General features: G+C 42.2%; 1 protein-coding gene across 1 annotated transcript in view; it reads right to left on the bottom strand.

The window, feature by feature from the left end:
* The window catches only part of LOC311225890 (uncharacterized protein), a 381,841-nt gene that overhangs the window by 293,463 nt on the left and 72,351 nt on the right, over window positions 1–16,027 (bottom strand). The window contains exons 2-3 of the mRNA XM_084311282.1: window positions 10,675–10,761; window positions 6,416–6,485 (exon numbers count right to left, since the gene is read on the bottom strand). Coding sequence (XP_084167408.1) covers window positions 6,416–6,458 — 43 coding nt within the window. The 5' untranslated portion in view covers window positions 6,459–6,485; window positions 10,675–10,761. The remainder of the gene's footprint in view (window positions 1–6,415; window positions 6,486–10,674; window positions 10,762–16,027) is intronic.

Consider the following 16,027-nt stretch of genomic DNA (forward strand, 5'->3'; position numbering starts at 1 on the left):
CCCCTCTATGAGGAGCTATCCTGGAGAACCCCTCCCACCCCCTCTATGAGGAGCTATCCTGGAGAACCCCTCCCACCCCCTCTATGAGGAGCTATCCTGGAGAACCCCTCCCACCCCCTCTATAAGGAGCTATCCTGGAGAACCCCTCCCACCCCCTCTATGAGGAGCTATCCTGGAGAACCCCTCCCACCCCCTCTATAAGGAGCTATCCTGGAGAACCCCTCCCACCCCCTCTATGAGGAGCTATCCTGGAGAACCCCTCCCACCCCCTCTATAAGGAGCTACGCTGGAGGCGTGTACCACTTCTGCAACGGATTTGATTTCTGGGGTTGGCCTGATTGGCCGCTACGGCCACGTGACGCGCGTGGCACGCCCCCGCGGCAGCCGCAGCGACAAGCGCGCTGCCGTTGGCGAAGAGAGAGCGTAGATTTCGCTGTGTATCATTTAATCATTTATCATTTAACATTTGAAAGGCATACATTGTTGTCATACAGAAGTACAGAATACTTTTATCCAAAATGCTTCTTACTGTTACACTGTTAGAGACTGTGCTAGTAACAAGCACTGCTTATATGCTTATTATGTCTGCGGGGTACAGTAAACGTTTCTCCCGGTACATTCTGAAGAGCACACCGCTGTATGTTGGAGAACCAGCGGTCTTCCGCTCCTCCTCACTCGAGGTGGCGGCACCTCGGCACAGCTCAGCCCTGTGTGAGACGCAAGCAGGAAGGAGGAGATGGGAGCCCTTCCAATCGGAATATGTTGTTTTTTTACACATATGTTGGATTATGAATATGTCTTTATAGCTATGCTGCCAGGCTGGTCCGCGACCCTCCGTGCTGCGATCACCAGTGGGGAGAATATGCTCACGCGAGCGGCATCGCTGAGCTCTGGTGACGGTCTTATGCCGAGAAGCAGTAACACAACATTGCAACTGTTGTGTTACTGCTTTCTGACCGAATTAGTCATTCATTTGTAGCTATAAAGACATTCATAATCCAACATATGTGTAAAGAAACAACATATTCCGATTGGAAGGACTCCCATCTCCTCCTTCCTGCTCGCGTGACTTCGTGTCTCACACAGGGCTGAGCTGTGCCGAGGTGCCGCCACCTCGAGTGAGGAGGAGGCGAGGAGCGGAAGACCGCTGGTTCTCCAACATACAGCGGTGTGCTCTTCAGAATGTACCGGGAGAAACGTTTACTGTACCCCGCATAGACGGTGGGCCGAAGGTCTCTAGAGGCTTCCATTAATGAAATGATTGATCTGGTTAAACAGACTATATGTTATTGTAATATGAACTACATAATATACTATAATAACACATTTCCGTTTGTTGGCAACGGTTGGTGGGTCATATCTTTATGAAATTAATGTGTTGATAAGATAAAAACTACCTACGTTTGTGAAAAGGGGCGTTGCTGCGGAACCAATCAAAACGCGTTACAACGTCAGGTGACTTGATTTCTCCCAATGACATTCCTCAAGCTCCGGAAACTAGGAAGTAAATTTGCGACTGGTCTGTTGACAACACTGGATTTAGCTCTGCATCGGTAAGCTGAGCTCTCAATACTCATATACATTACTATTGAAATGCATTTTTACTTAACTCTACAGCATTATTCAAACGTGATAGGAAGTTATGAGTCATCAGCTGTTTATATGCATCCGTTTTGACTTCCGAGTACACATTGGAAAATATTGTAGCCAGCTCACAGACTAACGTTACGTTAGCATTTTAACTTTCTCAGATAGCAATCTAACATTACGTTAGTGTAAATCAAACAACTCTAACCCAATACTAATAATAGTAACTTGTTTCACATTCTTGCTGTGTGTTACACTATGGTATAGCGGTATGTGTTGTTGCCTGTGACGTTGTACTGCTACATCTATTTATGAAAATACAGTACTGTTTGTCACAAGACGTTGTCACAACAGTTACATATGTACAAAATATACTGTCTCATAAATATACTCTTCCAATATATAAATATACATATAAATATATTGTTTTAGATGCTGTTGTCACTATGAATTACAAATGGGGGGCCCTGATGTAAACAAGACAAACGTCTTTCTCTGGTCTGCATCCCCTTAACAATAGTTTGATATTGGATGGTCCCTGTGCTGTTGTTTACTGTCTATCTGTATGTCATGTATGTAATATGTTATGATGAATTGAAAATGGGGGACCCTGATGTAAACAAGATGAAAGTCTTTCTCTGGTCTGCATCCCATTAACAATTGTGTGTATTGAGCTGTACTGTACTGTACCCATTCTGCAATCTGTTAATATGATGAATAACGTTATCTATTGTAGTAACAATGTTCCAAAATGTATTGATTGTTTTTCTGTTTCCCCAGATGCTCAACCCTGGACCACACGACAGATATATTCTAGGCCTAATTAACCCTAGCCTGAGGGTTCTATAGTAATCAATCATGCAAGCTCAAAGATTGAGCTCTTGGGGTGACTGCTCTATATCAAGAACCATTATCAGAGTGGCAACTGCAGGACCTGTATTTCCCAAAACAATGAATATCATGATTGAATGAGAGGCCATGGTAAACAGCACAGTGAATAAACAATGTGCAGTCCCTTTATATATTGTTCTGGATAGAAGTGGGGCCAGGCTAATCTGCAAGAGCTCAACTTTTGAACAAGGATGGTCTCACATAAGCTGTCCGGGGACGACTCACACAGCTCTCTACTCTCTGGGCCCTGGACTGGACACCCCTCCATTGTACTAGTTACACATTACACACATACAAATGACAATAACACTATGTAACAACCATCAAATGCACTCACAGCACACACATCCACACGCACACACTCACTATTAAACAAACAACTGACTGCAGCACCCACTTTAGAACACCTAAACACACTTTATATTTATTGGCAAAGAATTTGCACTACAACCCATACCTCATTACACCTTACTGTAAATTGTACCTCATCCCATTTCTGCATTGTACTGTATAGTATATTGTATTGTAACTCAGTTACTTTTCTACTCTGCATTGTACATTGTATGTATATATTGAACAATTGTCTACGTACTTGACTTCTATTTTATACTTATCTATTTTTATCTAGCACAATCTCTGGAGCAAAACAGAAAGAAGCATTTTATATAAAAGTATTCTGTACTTCTGTATGACAACTAATAAAGAAACTTGAACATCAAAAAATCAACATTCTGTTCTCTATGCCAGGCTAGATCTGACCTTGACTCATGTTACAGGATTAATACACACTTTATACACAAATTGCATATAGCATTCTCTTTGGTAGCATTCATTCTGTGTTTATTGTGTCATACTGGGGAATAATATTAATATTATTATGTCCTATTGGGGACATAATTTAAAATTCTGAGCAATTCAATGTTTTTTTTTATGGAGAGGACGTCTGACATTAATTGAAAACTGTATTAACAGATTGCAGAATGGGTACAATACAGTACAGCTCAATACACACAATTGTTAAGGGGATGCAGACCAGAGAAAGACTTTCATCTTGTTTACATCAGGGTCCCCCATTTTCAATTCATCATAACATATATGACATACATGACATACAGATACAGTAGGCCTACTGCTACATCTATACATTTAATTATGACATACCAGATTTGCAAATACAGTACTGTTTATGATACAAAGAGTCCAGAACAATTGCAGATGGGATGCAGACCAGAGAAAGACGTTTGTCTTGTTTACATCAGGGTCCCTCATTTGTAATTCATAGTGACAACAGCATCTAAAACAATATATTTATATGTATATTTATATATTGGAAGAGTATATTTATGAGACAGTATATTTGCAGTCCAGAGAAAGACTTTCGTGAGAGACCAACAAAGTGAGGTATGTAAAAACTTGGAATCAAATTGTGGTCGTAGATCTAACGTTAATATCACGTTAACAATCTAATGGCTAGAAAGCTCACCTGACGTCGATATGGCTTAATACAGTGCGAAATACAATCTTATAGTAAGAAACAAAACACAAGTTGAACATAGTTTTGAACGTTTTATTACAATAGTATTTAGGTCGGACCGTCGGATCTAACGTTAATATCACGTTAACCATCTGTGACGTCGTTATGGTTAATACAGTGCGAAATACAATCTTATATAGTAACAAAACAATACACAAATTGAACATAGTTTTGAACGTTTTATTACAATAGTATTTACTGTCATGTTGCGATGTATAATACAGCTAGCGTTCCAGTCAGATTCTCCGTTCTTGTTGACAATTTTGGGGTCCGTACTTCCCGTTTCTGTATCCTGATTGGTTTATCAGCTAGAGGTGTCCCAAGATATGCATGAGCAAACATTGAATCTAAATGTAAGATTACGAACACCGATGACCAACAGACGGCTGGCCAACAAACGTATTTTGACTCAACATAATAACTAGATATTACACACAAAGAATTGTGTAGTCTGCCAACATGGATCAATCAAGTTCACTTTAGACTGACTCGGCCTCCCCTCTAGCAGACATAATAAGCATATAAGCAGTGCTTACTAGCACAGTCTCTAACAGTGTAACAGTAAGAAGCATTTTGGATAAAAGTATTATGTACTTCTGTATGACAACAATGTATGCCTTTCAAATGTTAAATGATAAATGATTAAATGATACACAGCGAAATCTACACTCTCTCATCCTGCTTTCGCCAACGCGACAATATTATTAAACAGCAGCGATGTGAAAGGCGAAGTGAACTCCAGCAGTAGCGCGCTTGCCGCTGCGGCTGCCGCGGGGGCAATCAGGCCAACCCCGGAAATCAAATCCGTTGCGGAAGTGGTACACGCCCCCAGGCCATCAGGATGCTCAACGACAATAACACTATGTAACAAACCATCAAATACACTCACAGCACACACATCCACACGCACAACTCACAACTCACTGTAGCACCCACTTTAACACACATATTTATTGGTAAAGAGATTTGCACTGTCTACAACTCATACCTCATTGCACCTTACCCTAAGTTGTACCTCATCCCATTTCTGCATTGTACTTTATATTGTATTGTAACTCAGTTAAAAAAATTGTTTTACTGTGTATTGTATATATGTATATTGAACACTTTTGTTTTGAACACGTTTGTTTACATTTGTTACGTACTTTTGACTTCTATTTTTTTTACTTATCTATTTTATTTTTATCTAGCACACTCTCAGGAGAAGAACAGGAAAAAGCATTTCTTATAAAATTATTCTGTATTTTTGTAATAAAGAAACTTGAACTTGAAACACACAAGATATGCAAATATACAGTACTGTTAAACAGAGATCCTAACAGTTATATATACATACGAGGGGGAGGGAAATGTACATTAGGAGGGGATCAGTCGGTGGGAGGGTGTTTTACGGGGGCCAGTTTTGAATTGCAGCCTCCCGTAGGTGCTCTTTGAGAGCGGTTTTGAAGGTGGGTAGTGATTCCTGTACCTAAACACTGCTAATACTGCTAGCCAATGAGAAAATACCCTGTACCCAAACACTGCTAGCCAATGAGAAGATATCCTGTACCTAAACACTGCTACTCCTGCTAGCCAATGAGAAGATATCCTGTACCTAAATACTGCTAGCCAATGAGAAGATATCCTGTACTCAAACACTGCTAGCCAATGAGAAGATATCCTGTACCTAAACACTGCTACTCCTGCTAGCCAATGAGAAGATATCCTGTACTCAAACACTGCTAGCCAATGAGAAGATATCCTGTACCTAAACACTGCTACTCCTGCTAGCCAATGAGAAGATATCCTGTACTCAAACACTGCTAGCCAATGAGAAGATATCCTGTACCTAAACACTGCTACTCCTGCTAGCCAATGAGAAGATATCCTGTACCTAAATACTGCTAGCCAATGAGAAGATATCCTGTACTCAAACACTGCTAGCCAATGAGAAGATATCATGTACACAAACACTGCTACTCCTGCTAGCCAATGAGAATATATCCTGTACCTAAATACTTTTTTCTCAATAAATCTGCATTTCCATGAGTGGAGAGGCCTGCTGCAGACAGAGTGGAGGTAATGTAATTATTACAAATGGTAACCGTTGTGACTGACAATAAGCATTAAGCATCGCTGTGCCTCGTCATTGCAGTCGCCATGCTGTATAACCCTCTAAAGCCTGGTTACAGGTTAAGATGCGTTCCAAAAACAGATTTCCCTAAACGAGTACTCGATCACTACTCGAGTAAATCACACGATCGTGCCGAGCCAACACTGCTACGACACCTGCATCACCAAGAGGAGTAATAGAGGAACACTTGACTTGAGTACACACACGAGTACACACACGAGTACACACACACACACACACACACACCAATAAGACACCCAGAGAGGCGGTGAGACAGGTTTCACTCTTACCTGCAACGATACGAAACCAGCCGGTACACAACTCCTCAGCCATTTATACCTTCCCCCATCGAACCCCCGTCTGATGGAGGGAGAGAGAGAGAGAGAGAGAGGAGAAAGGGTGGAAGGAAGAATGGAGGGAAGAGAGAAATCAGGGATTCTGTGAGAAAAGGAGAAAGACCCGCAGCCTGAGAGGAAGAACAGAGTGACTGAACTCTCCGTCTAGTACGACACGCACGCACACGCACACACACACACACACACACACACGCACACGCACACGCACACGCACACACGCACACACACACACGGCCTGTGGAGAATAGTAATGTGGTTCAGTAAGTCTAGTGTCTCCTCCCCGTTCCGACAGTGAAGGTGACTTCTCTCTCCTCTTCAACTCACTGCAGCACCAACACTGCTAGACAGTGGCCCAGCGGGCAGAGCGGTCGACGCGTAACCGGAAGGTTCCCGGTTCGATTCCGGCTCCTCCCGGCAGAGTGCCGCTAAGTGTCCTCGAGCAAGAGACGCAATGAGCAGGTGGGCACCTTGCACGGTCGCCTCCGCCGTCAGTGTGTGAATGTGTGAGTGAATGGCTGAATGTGAGACGTAAGTTGTTTGGAGATTTGGATAAAAAACGCTCCATAAATGCAGTCCATTTGCCATTTAGTACTATAGACAGGTTTCTTGTTTATAAAGATACCGTGTTCGAGCCAATCAGCAAAACCCACTGAATCACGTGACTAAGTTGCCCCCTACCTGCGTGAGCTGCTGTGCTAAAAAGTGAGGCTCTATGGAGAAACCATGGCACTCCCCTGACTAAAAGTATAATGGAGCTCTATGGAGAAACCATGACACTCCCCTGACTAAAAGTAGAATGGAGCTCTATGGAGAAACCATGACACTCCCCTGACTAAAAGTAGAATAGAGCTCTATGGAGAAACCATGACACTCCCCTGACTAAAAGTAGAATGGAGCTCTATGGAGAAACCATGACACTCCCCTGACTAAAAGTATAATGGAGCTCTATGGAGAAACCATGGCACTCCCCTGACTAAAAGTATAATGGAGCTCTATGGAGAAACCATGGCACTCCCCTGACTAAAAGTGTAATGGAGCTCTATGGAGAAACCATGGCACTCCCCTGACTAAAAGTATAATGGAGCTCTATGGAGAAACCATGACACTCGCCTGACTAAAAGTTGTTTAAAATGTAAACGGCTGGATGTCATTTAGCCAAATCAGCATAGCTGTGATTGTGAGTTGAGCCGGCCAATTCCCCCTGACCGACATTTCCATCACAGTCGAGAATGCAGCTGTGACCGTGTCCCAGAGTGCCAAGAACCTTGGTGTTGTCCTCGATGACCAGTTGAACTTCTCTGCTCACATCGCAGCAACAACCAGAACCTGCAGATTCCTCCTGAGCAACGTCAGAAGGATCCGCCCCTTCCTGACAAAAGAAGCCGCCCAACCCCTTGTCCAATCAACAGTCATCTCCCGCCTCGACTACTGCAACGCACTGCTAGCTGGCCTCCCGGCCACTGCCACCAAGCCTCTTCAACTCATTCAGAATGCAGCGGCCCGCCTGATCTCAAACCTACCGAAGTCGACCCATGTCACCCCACTTCTTAGGGACCTGCACTGGCTCCCCATTGCCGCATGAATCCACTTCAAGGCCCTCGACCTGGCATACCGTGCGGCAAAGAGAACCGCTCCCGCCTACCTCCGGTCAATGGTCTCTAACTACTACACACCCTCAAGACCCCTACGCTCTGCATCTTCTGGCCACCTCAGACCTACTCCTATCCGAGCTCCGGGAGGGTCATCAAGGAGAAGCCGCCTATTCTCAGTCCTTGTCCCACAATGGTGGAATGAACTACCCACCACAGTTAGGACAGCCGAAACCCGTCCAATCTTTCGCCGTCGACTAAAGACGCACTTTTTCAATCATTATCTGAAATGGAAAAAAATATTATAATAAAATAAATCTAACCCTAACTAACCTTACTGTGATTGATGTTATGATGTTTTAATTTATTTTAAAAACGCTAGTCTATATCTCCCTAGATTTAATGGACCTTATTGAAACCCATGGTCAGCATTTGGGATACAAACTAAATATAGGAAAAACACAAATACTTACCTATGACTATACCCCTCCAAGAGAAATAAAATAATATTATCATTGAAATTGGAACATGAAGTCCATCAAATATTTGGGAGTTTGGTTGACTAAGGACTTAACTAAATTAAATGAAGCAAATGACCAGCCCTTAAAACATCCAGATAAAAAAATATATAGAAAGATGGTCATTAGCCTCCCAGAATTTCACCTCCAGAATAGAGTCATTAAAAATGAATGTAGTTCCTAGAATATTGTATCTTTTCCAGTCCTTACCGGTGGAGATCCCTGCTAAACAGTTTAATGAGTGGGACAGGATGATTTTTAGATTCATATGGAGCGGGGGGAAAACCAAGAACTAGATATCGGACACTTCAACTCCCTAAAGAAAAGGGAGGCATGTCCCTCCCAAATCTGAAGGAGTATTATTTATTATGCAACGCAAATAAGACCTTTGGTCTGTTGGTGTGAAAGGGACTACGAAGCGAAGTGGAAGGACATTGAAGTAGGGCTGGGCGATTAATCGATATTTTCAATAATTAGAATTAATGATTTGGGACGATTTTGAAAAGCTAAAATCGATTTTCAAAAAAAAAAATAAAAAAAATAAATTCAAGGGTCACCTTTTATTTTACAAAAAGTGATTTTGGTGAAAGTTAGATTTGCACTTTATTAATCCCAATAGGGAAATTCATTCTTGTTTGATGATCAAGAGGCACCTTTTATTTGTTTTAAGTGAAGTATGGTGAAAAAGCAAGTTATTGCACTATTAATCCCAATAGGGACATTCATCTTTGTTTGATCAAGAGTAACCTTTTATATATATATATATATATATAAAAGGTTACTCTTGATCAAACAAAGATGAATGTATTATATAATACATTAATTAATTATTAATAATATATTATTATAAAAATATTTTCAAGTGAAGATTGGTGAAAGTTAGGTTTCAATCCCAATAGGGACATTTATCTTGGTTTGATACTTTTTTTGTGTCAAATAAAAACAACATTTTATTTTTATTTTTTGTTTTAGCTCTCAAGAGAGAAAAAAATCGATAAAAATCGTAAATCGGATTAAAACAAAATCAGGGATTTTATTTTTAGGCCATATCGCCCAGCCCTACATTGAAGTGAAATCAACTGATGTCCCACTCCAGACAGTAATTGGAGATAGACGGCAGTCTATGGTGTCTGAGTCCAATACCCCAATATACAGTGTTATACAGATATTCATTCAGGCATACAAAAATAAGACAAGTAAAACTGTGTCTAAATTATATAATAGCTTGGTTCAGGCCAGAACTGACTCCACAAGTTACATTAAAACAAATTGGGGAAAATGAATCAAATATTAAAATAACTGATGACGAATGGCAGAACATGTGCAGAACTCAATGTAGCTCGATTACCTCAAAAACATAGAGAGAATTCTCCTGGAAAAACTTGACTAGATTCTTCATAACCCCCAAAATCAAATCCCGATAATTAGGTATAGAGAGCAACCATGTTGGAGACAGTGTGGCCAGAAGGAGGCAAACCACTCCCATATCTTTTGGAATTGTCCAGGTATTCAACATTATTGGCAGGATGTTCATTCCGCTATGCAGGATATATTGAGTTTTAAGATACCAAAGACCTTCTCCTTTTTGTACCTGGGTAACTTACCTGAGGAATTGGTAGGAGGGGACAGATATTTGATTAAAATATTTTAGCGGCAAGTAAGAAAGCGTCTCTGGTATCAACAAGAACCTCCAACTAAAGAAAATTGGATGGACATTATAGGTGAAATATACACAATGGAAAGACTTACTTTTATTCTCAGACTACAGAAAGACACATTTTTGAAGTACTGGGAAAAGTGGGACCTTTTTCTGTTAATTACGACAGCCTGCGGATGATGTAAATTTTTTTAAATATTCACCATAATTACTGGGAAAGTTCGAGAATTGAGTATTCATCATGTGAAATGTATACTTTTGTAATGCGACACGAATAATGCAGCCCTGGAATGGGTTTTTGTTATGTCTTTGTGTTTGTGGTTGTTTGCTTATTGTGAAAAACAATAAAAAGAAAGTTACAAAAATTATAATAATAATAACTGTTCCCATCCCTAATATGTCATAAAGCAGTAGCTAGCTTCACCTTACCTTGTTTAATCTTTAAAAATAAGTGTCCAGCCTCTTCCTGTGTAGAAAATGCCTGAGGCAATGTCACAGAACAGGACTCAACCCAATCTGAAGACAGAGATAGAGCGATAGAGACAGAGAGAGAAGAGGAGAGTAACATTAATTAACATTACAAGTGTAACATGTACGTAAACATTGTGCTGGGAACATGTATGAATTGCGAGTCCCACTCCAATTAAAACGTTCAGGGTGAGAAAATATCTATTTAAAACATTTAATTTCCCATTCACTCACAATGAAACACAGTATAAAATGAGAACACAGAAGAGGAAACAGGCCTTCAGCAACTTCAGCCCACAGAGATCACATGTAGTGTTTCTGCCCCCTGCTGGCTCCTGTAGTAGACTGCTTCATAACTGTAGGCCATGTTGCAAAACATGATAAAGCCTTTGGAAGAGGAAAGCCATGGAATAAAGAAGATAAAATACTATGCCACATACTGCATCTGATAAACACACAACATCTGATACACACCTGTTAAACACATAACATCTGATAAACGCAGACATACACCACTACCCACTAATATCAGTAGTGTAGTCTATGTGAGATGTAGGTGTACACCACTACCCACTAATATCAGTAGTGTAGTCTATGTGAGATGTAGGTGTACACCACTACCCACTAATATCAGTAGTGTAGTCTATGTGAGAGGCAGGTGTACACCACTACCCACTAATATCAGTAGTGTAGTCTATGTGAGAGGCAGGTGTGTACACCACTACCCACTAATATCAGTAGTGTAGTCTATGTGAGAGGCAGGTGTGTACACCACTACCCACTAATATCAGTAGTGTAGTCTATGTGAGAGGCAGGTGTGTACACCACTACCCACTAATATCAGTAGTGTAGTCTATGTGAGATGTAGGTGTACACCACTACCCACTAATATCAGTAGTGTAGTCTATGTGAGATGTAGGTGTACACCACTACCCACTAATATCAGTAGTGTAGTCTATGTGAGATGTAGGTGTGTACACCACTACCTACTAATATCAGTAGTGTAGTCTATGTGAGAGGCAGGTATACCCACTAATAGCAGTAGTGTAGTCTATGTGAGAGGCAGGTATACCCACTAATAGCAGTAGTGTAGTCTATGTGAGAGGCAGGTATACCCACTAATAGCAGTAGTGTAGTCTATGTGAGAGGCAGGTATACCCACTAATAGCAGTAGTGTAGTCTATGTGAGAGGCAGGTATACCCACTAATAGCAGTAGTGTAGTCTATGTGAGAGGCAGGTATACCCACTAATAGCAGTAGTGTAGTCTATGTGAGAGGCAGGTATACCCACTAATAGCAGTAGTGTAGTCTATGTGAGAGGCAGGTATACCCACTGAGATCAGTAGTGTAGTCTATTTATTTATTTTTACCAAATGAGTGTCCCGACGGCCGTCTGCGTCGCAATACATTAACATCATAATCACACTCATCGTTTGTCTTACTTATTATTAGGGATGCACCGATATGAAAATTTGCCACCGATACCGATTGTTCAACTAACACAATCGGCCGATACCGATATTTGTGGCAATATTTATTTTTAAATATTAAAAAAAAAAAAAAATTGTAATATTTTTTCTTTTTGTAATATTTAGATTTTTTTTTTATGAAACTACTGTATATTTGTCTTACAAATTGTGCCCACCGATATGAACATAGGCCTCTTTACTTACTTAAAAAAAGGAAACATCAAGAAATAGCACTATCTCTCTCCCAGTACGTTCTGCAGGGCTGCAGCTAGATACTAGTTCTCCCAGCATGGTCTACCTGCTGGGCTGCAGCTAGATACTATTGTCTCAACCAATAAAATTTTGATTGACAGTCGATTCTGCCAATTACGTCACACACCGCTTGCACCCGCCTCTGCTGTTACCACCAATCGGCAAGCGTGTATGCATTTTTTACTTCTGCTTTTGTCCGCCATTGATTTTTTTCTAGAACAACAACACGGCGCGGCCGACGTTTAGCTTTTAGCTCCGCAGGATGACTTAAATGAGGCATAATGATTTTACTGCAACTAATGTTATAATAAAACAAAGCCTTTCTATACATGTGTCTGATTGAAAACGTTATTAACAGATTGCAGAATGGGTAAAACTCAGGGCTCTGTGAGCAACGGAAGGAACTGAGCTAGTATGAACGCTTGCTACGTTCGGGTAAATAATATGCTGATGTTATTGAACGTGTAACACTAACTATATAACGTTAATGCCACAAAACGAATGCCTTGTTAATCATAAGTAGTAACTTTGATGCAGTAGCTTGTGTGTGTGTGTGTGTGTGTGGGGGGGGACTGGGGACGGCGTTGTGCAGGTCGCGAGTGAACTTTTTTTGTCTTGACGCTACACAAATTGATAGATATTTATCGGCTACTGCCATCGGCACATTCGAGCTTATCGGCCGATAGGCCGATTGCAGTCAACAAGGCACTTATCGGCCGATGCCGATACCGATACCCGACCAATACATCGGTGCACCCCTACTTATTATTATTTATTTCTCCCAAAAGGTGCTATAAAGTTATTATTATATAAATGAAGGTTCCGATGGCCTGTCTGCGGGCTGTGGCCCCGACATTAACTCATTGACTGCCAAAAACGAGTACATTCGTTTTTGGCGCCCATGCGTTGAACGTGAAAAACGAGTATATTCGTTTTATGTTTAAAAAAAATTATACTAAACAGTCCCCCTGACCTTCTGTCTGGATTTTGTAAAACTGTGATGATGATCGAATCCCGATAGGTGGCAGTCTCGCCTACCTTTTGAGTACATTTTTGAGAAAGGGGACGGCGCTTCTCGTCTCGGCAGAAATGGCAAATCAAATATTATTTGCATTACTCAGTTAAGTCTATTCACCCAGTATATTCACGCTGACCCTTTGTACACAAGACAAGAGCTACTGGACATTGGATCACATGTCAGAATACTGTATTTTTCCATATTTTTCTATGGACCGAACGGGCACACCAGGTCTGTTTACATCGCCTCCCCGGACCAGGAGGCCTCGTACGCGGCGAGGGGTCGGAAGCAGAAGCGGGGCCGCAGAGCTGGCGAGCGACTGAGGCTAGCTCTGGCTCATAGCGCCGCTCTTCCCAGCCTCCTTCTTGCAAATTCGCTGGCGCACAACATGGATGAGGTACGTTTATGGATTACAAATACATGGGGGGTTCTTGTCCAATTCCAAATCTCACCGCCGGGCCATGCCAGGCGCATGATTCACAAAAGACGGATACAGTATCTCGCTTCCTAGAAAATGTGCATGTATTTTGGGGAAATGGCCACTATAATGGCTGGGGTTGCGCAGGAACGGATGTTTGTAGAAACAAACGGTTTGTTCCCAGTATGGATAGACTAAGGATAGACTAAAGACAGACTATGGATAGACTAAGGATAGACTAAGTACAAAGTAAGGATAGACTGATTGATTGAATTGATTGAAAATGTTATTACCAGATTGCAGAATGGGTACAATACAGTACAGCTCAATACACACAATTGTTAAGGGGATGCAGACCAGAGAAAGACTTTCGTCTTGTTTACATCAGGGTCCCCCATTTTCGATTAATCATAAAGACAAAGTACAGAGTAAGGATAGACTAGTAACCATAAAAAAAACGTTTTGGAGTGGAGGGGAGCTTTAATTGTTCAACCTGACACAATCCCCATTACTTAACATGAGAGTCTCTGCACTAAGTAAGCAGGGGAACCCTAATTGTGTATCATTTACCATGAGAGCCACGGCACTGTTAAATAAGGTTATTAAATAAAGTTATTAAATGTCATTGTCACGGGTACCGGTGTCGTGCGAGTGCGGGCAGCAGCCTCTGTGGCACTCAGAATTAATATTCAGAAACGGAGCCAGTTGATGATACTGTTATTCCGCTGAGGGGGGGTCGTGGTACATCACTCGCACGTCACTAGACAGTAGACGCCAGTGCCAGATAAGCGTGTTCATTTCAAAGGCAGCAGAGCAGAAAAACTAGGTCGAACTCATCATCTCTCAACGAGCCTCTCTGTCATTATCCCCATACCTACCTCTGCATCCCCCCATCACTACTCCCCCCATCTCTCTCTCCTTCCATCTATCCCTACCTCTCTCCACCTTCTCTCTCTCTACCCCTCCCTCCTTACTTCTATTTCATCATCTCTTTCCTTCTCACTCTTTCCACCCTCTCTCTCTAACTCTCCCTCCTTACTTCTCTTTCTACCCCTTTTCTTCTCTCACTCTCTCCGCCTTCGCTCTCTCTACCCTTCCCTCCTTACTCCTCTTTCTACCTCTCTTTCCTCCTCTCCATCCTCATCCCTCCCGCTCTCTTTCTGTCGCTCGACCCCCCCCCCCCCCCCCCCCCCCCTCTCTGACCTTCTTTTTCCTCATCACCTTTGTTCATGGGTACCACCACCAGGGGGCAGTCTTTCTCTTGGCTCATTGTTTTTATATGGTCTCCCTGCTGTGCATCTCTCTTCGTAAATAAAACACATGTTGTGTGTACAAAGGACAGACAGACAGACAGACAGACAGACAGACAGACAGACAGACAGACAGACAGACAGACAGACAGACAGACAGACAGACAGACAGACAGACAGACAGACAGACAGACAGACAGACAGACAGACAGACAGACAGACAGACAGACAGACAGACAGACAGACAGACAGACAGACAGACAGACAGACAGACAGACAGACAGACAGACAGACAGACAGACAGACAGACAGACAGACAGACAGACAGACAGACAGACAGACAGACAGACAGACAGACAGACAGACAGACAGACAGACAGACAGACAGACAGACAGACAGACAGACAGACAGACAGACAGACAGACAGACAGACAGACAGACAGACAGACAGACAGACAGACAGACAGACAGACAGACAGACAGACAGACAGACAGACAGACAGACAGACAGACAGACAGACAGACAGACAGACAGACAGACAGACAGACAGACAGACAGACAGACAGACAGACAGACAGACAGACAGACAGACAGACAGACAGACAGACAGACAGACAGACAGACAGACAGACAGACAGACAGACAGACAGACAGACAGACAGACAGACAGACAGACAGACAGACAGACAGACAGACAGACAGACAGACAGACAGACAGACAGACAGACAGACAGACAGACAGACAGACAGACAGACAGACAGACAGACAGACAGACAGACAGACAGACAGACAGACAGACAGACAGACAGACAGACAGACAGACAGACAGACAGACAGACAGACAGACAGACAGACAGACAGACAGACAGACAGACAGACAGACAGACAGACAGACAGACAGACA

The sequence above is a fragment of the Notolepis coatsorum genome (genome assembly GCF_963971535.1).
Source record: "Notolepis coatsorum genome assembly, chromosome: 3".
Classification (NCBI taxonomy): Eukaryota; Metazoa; Chordata; class Actinopteri; order Aulopiformes; family Paralepididae; genus Notolepis; species Notolepis coatsorum.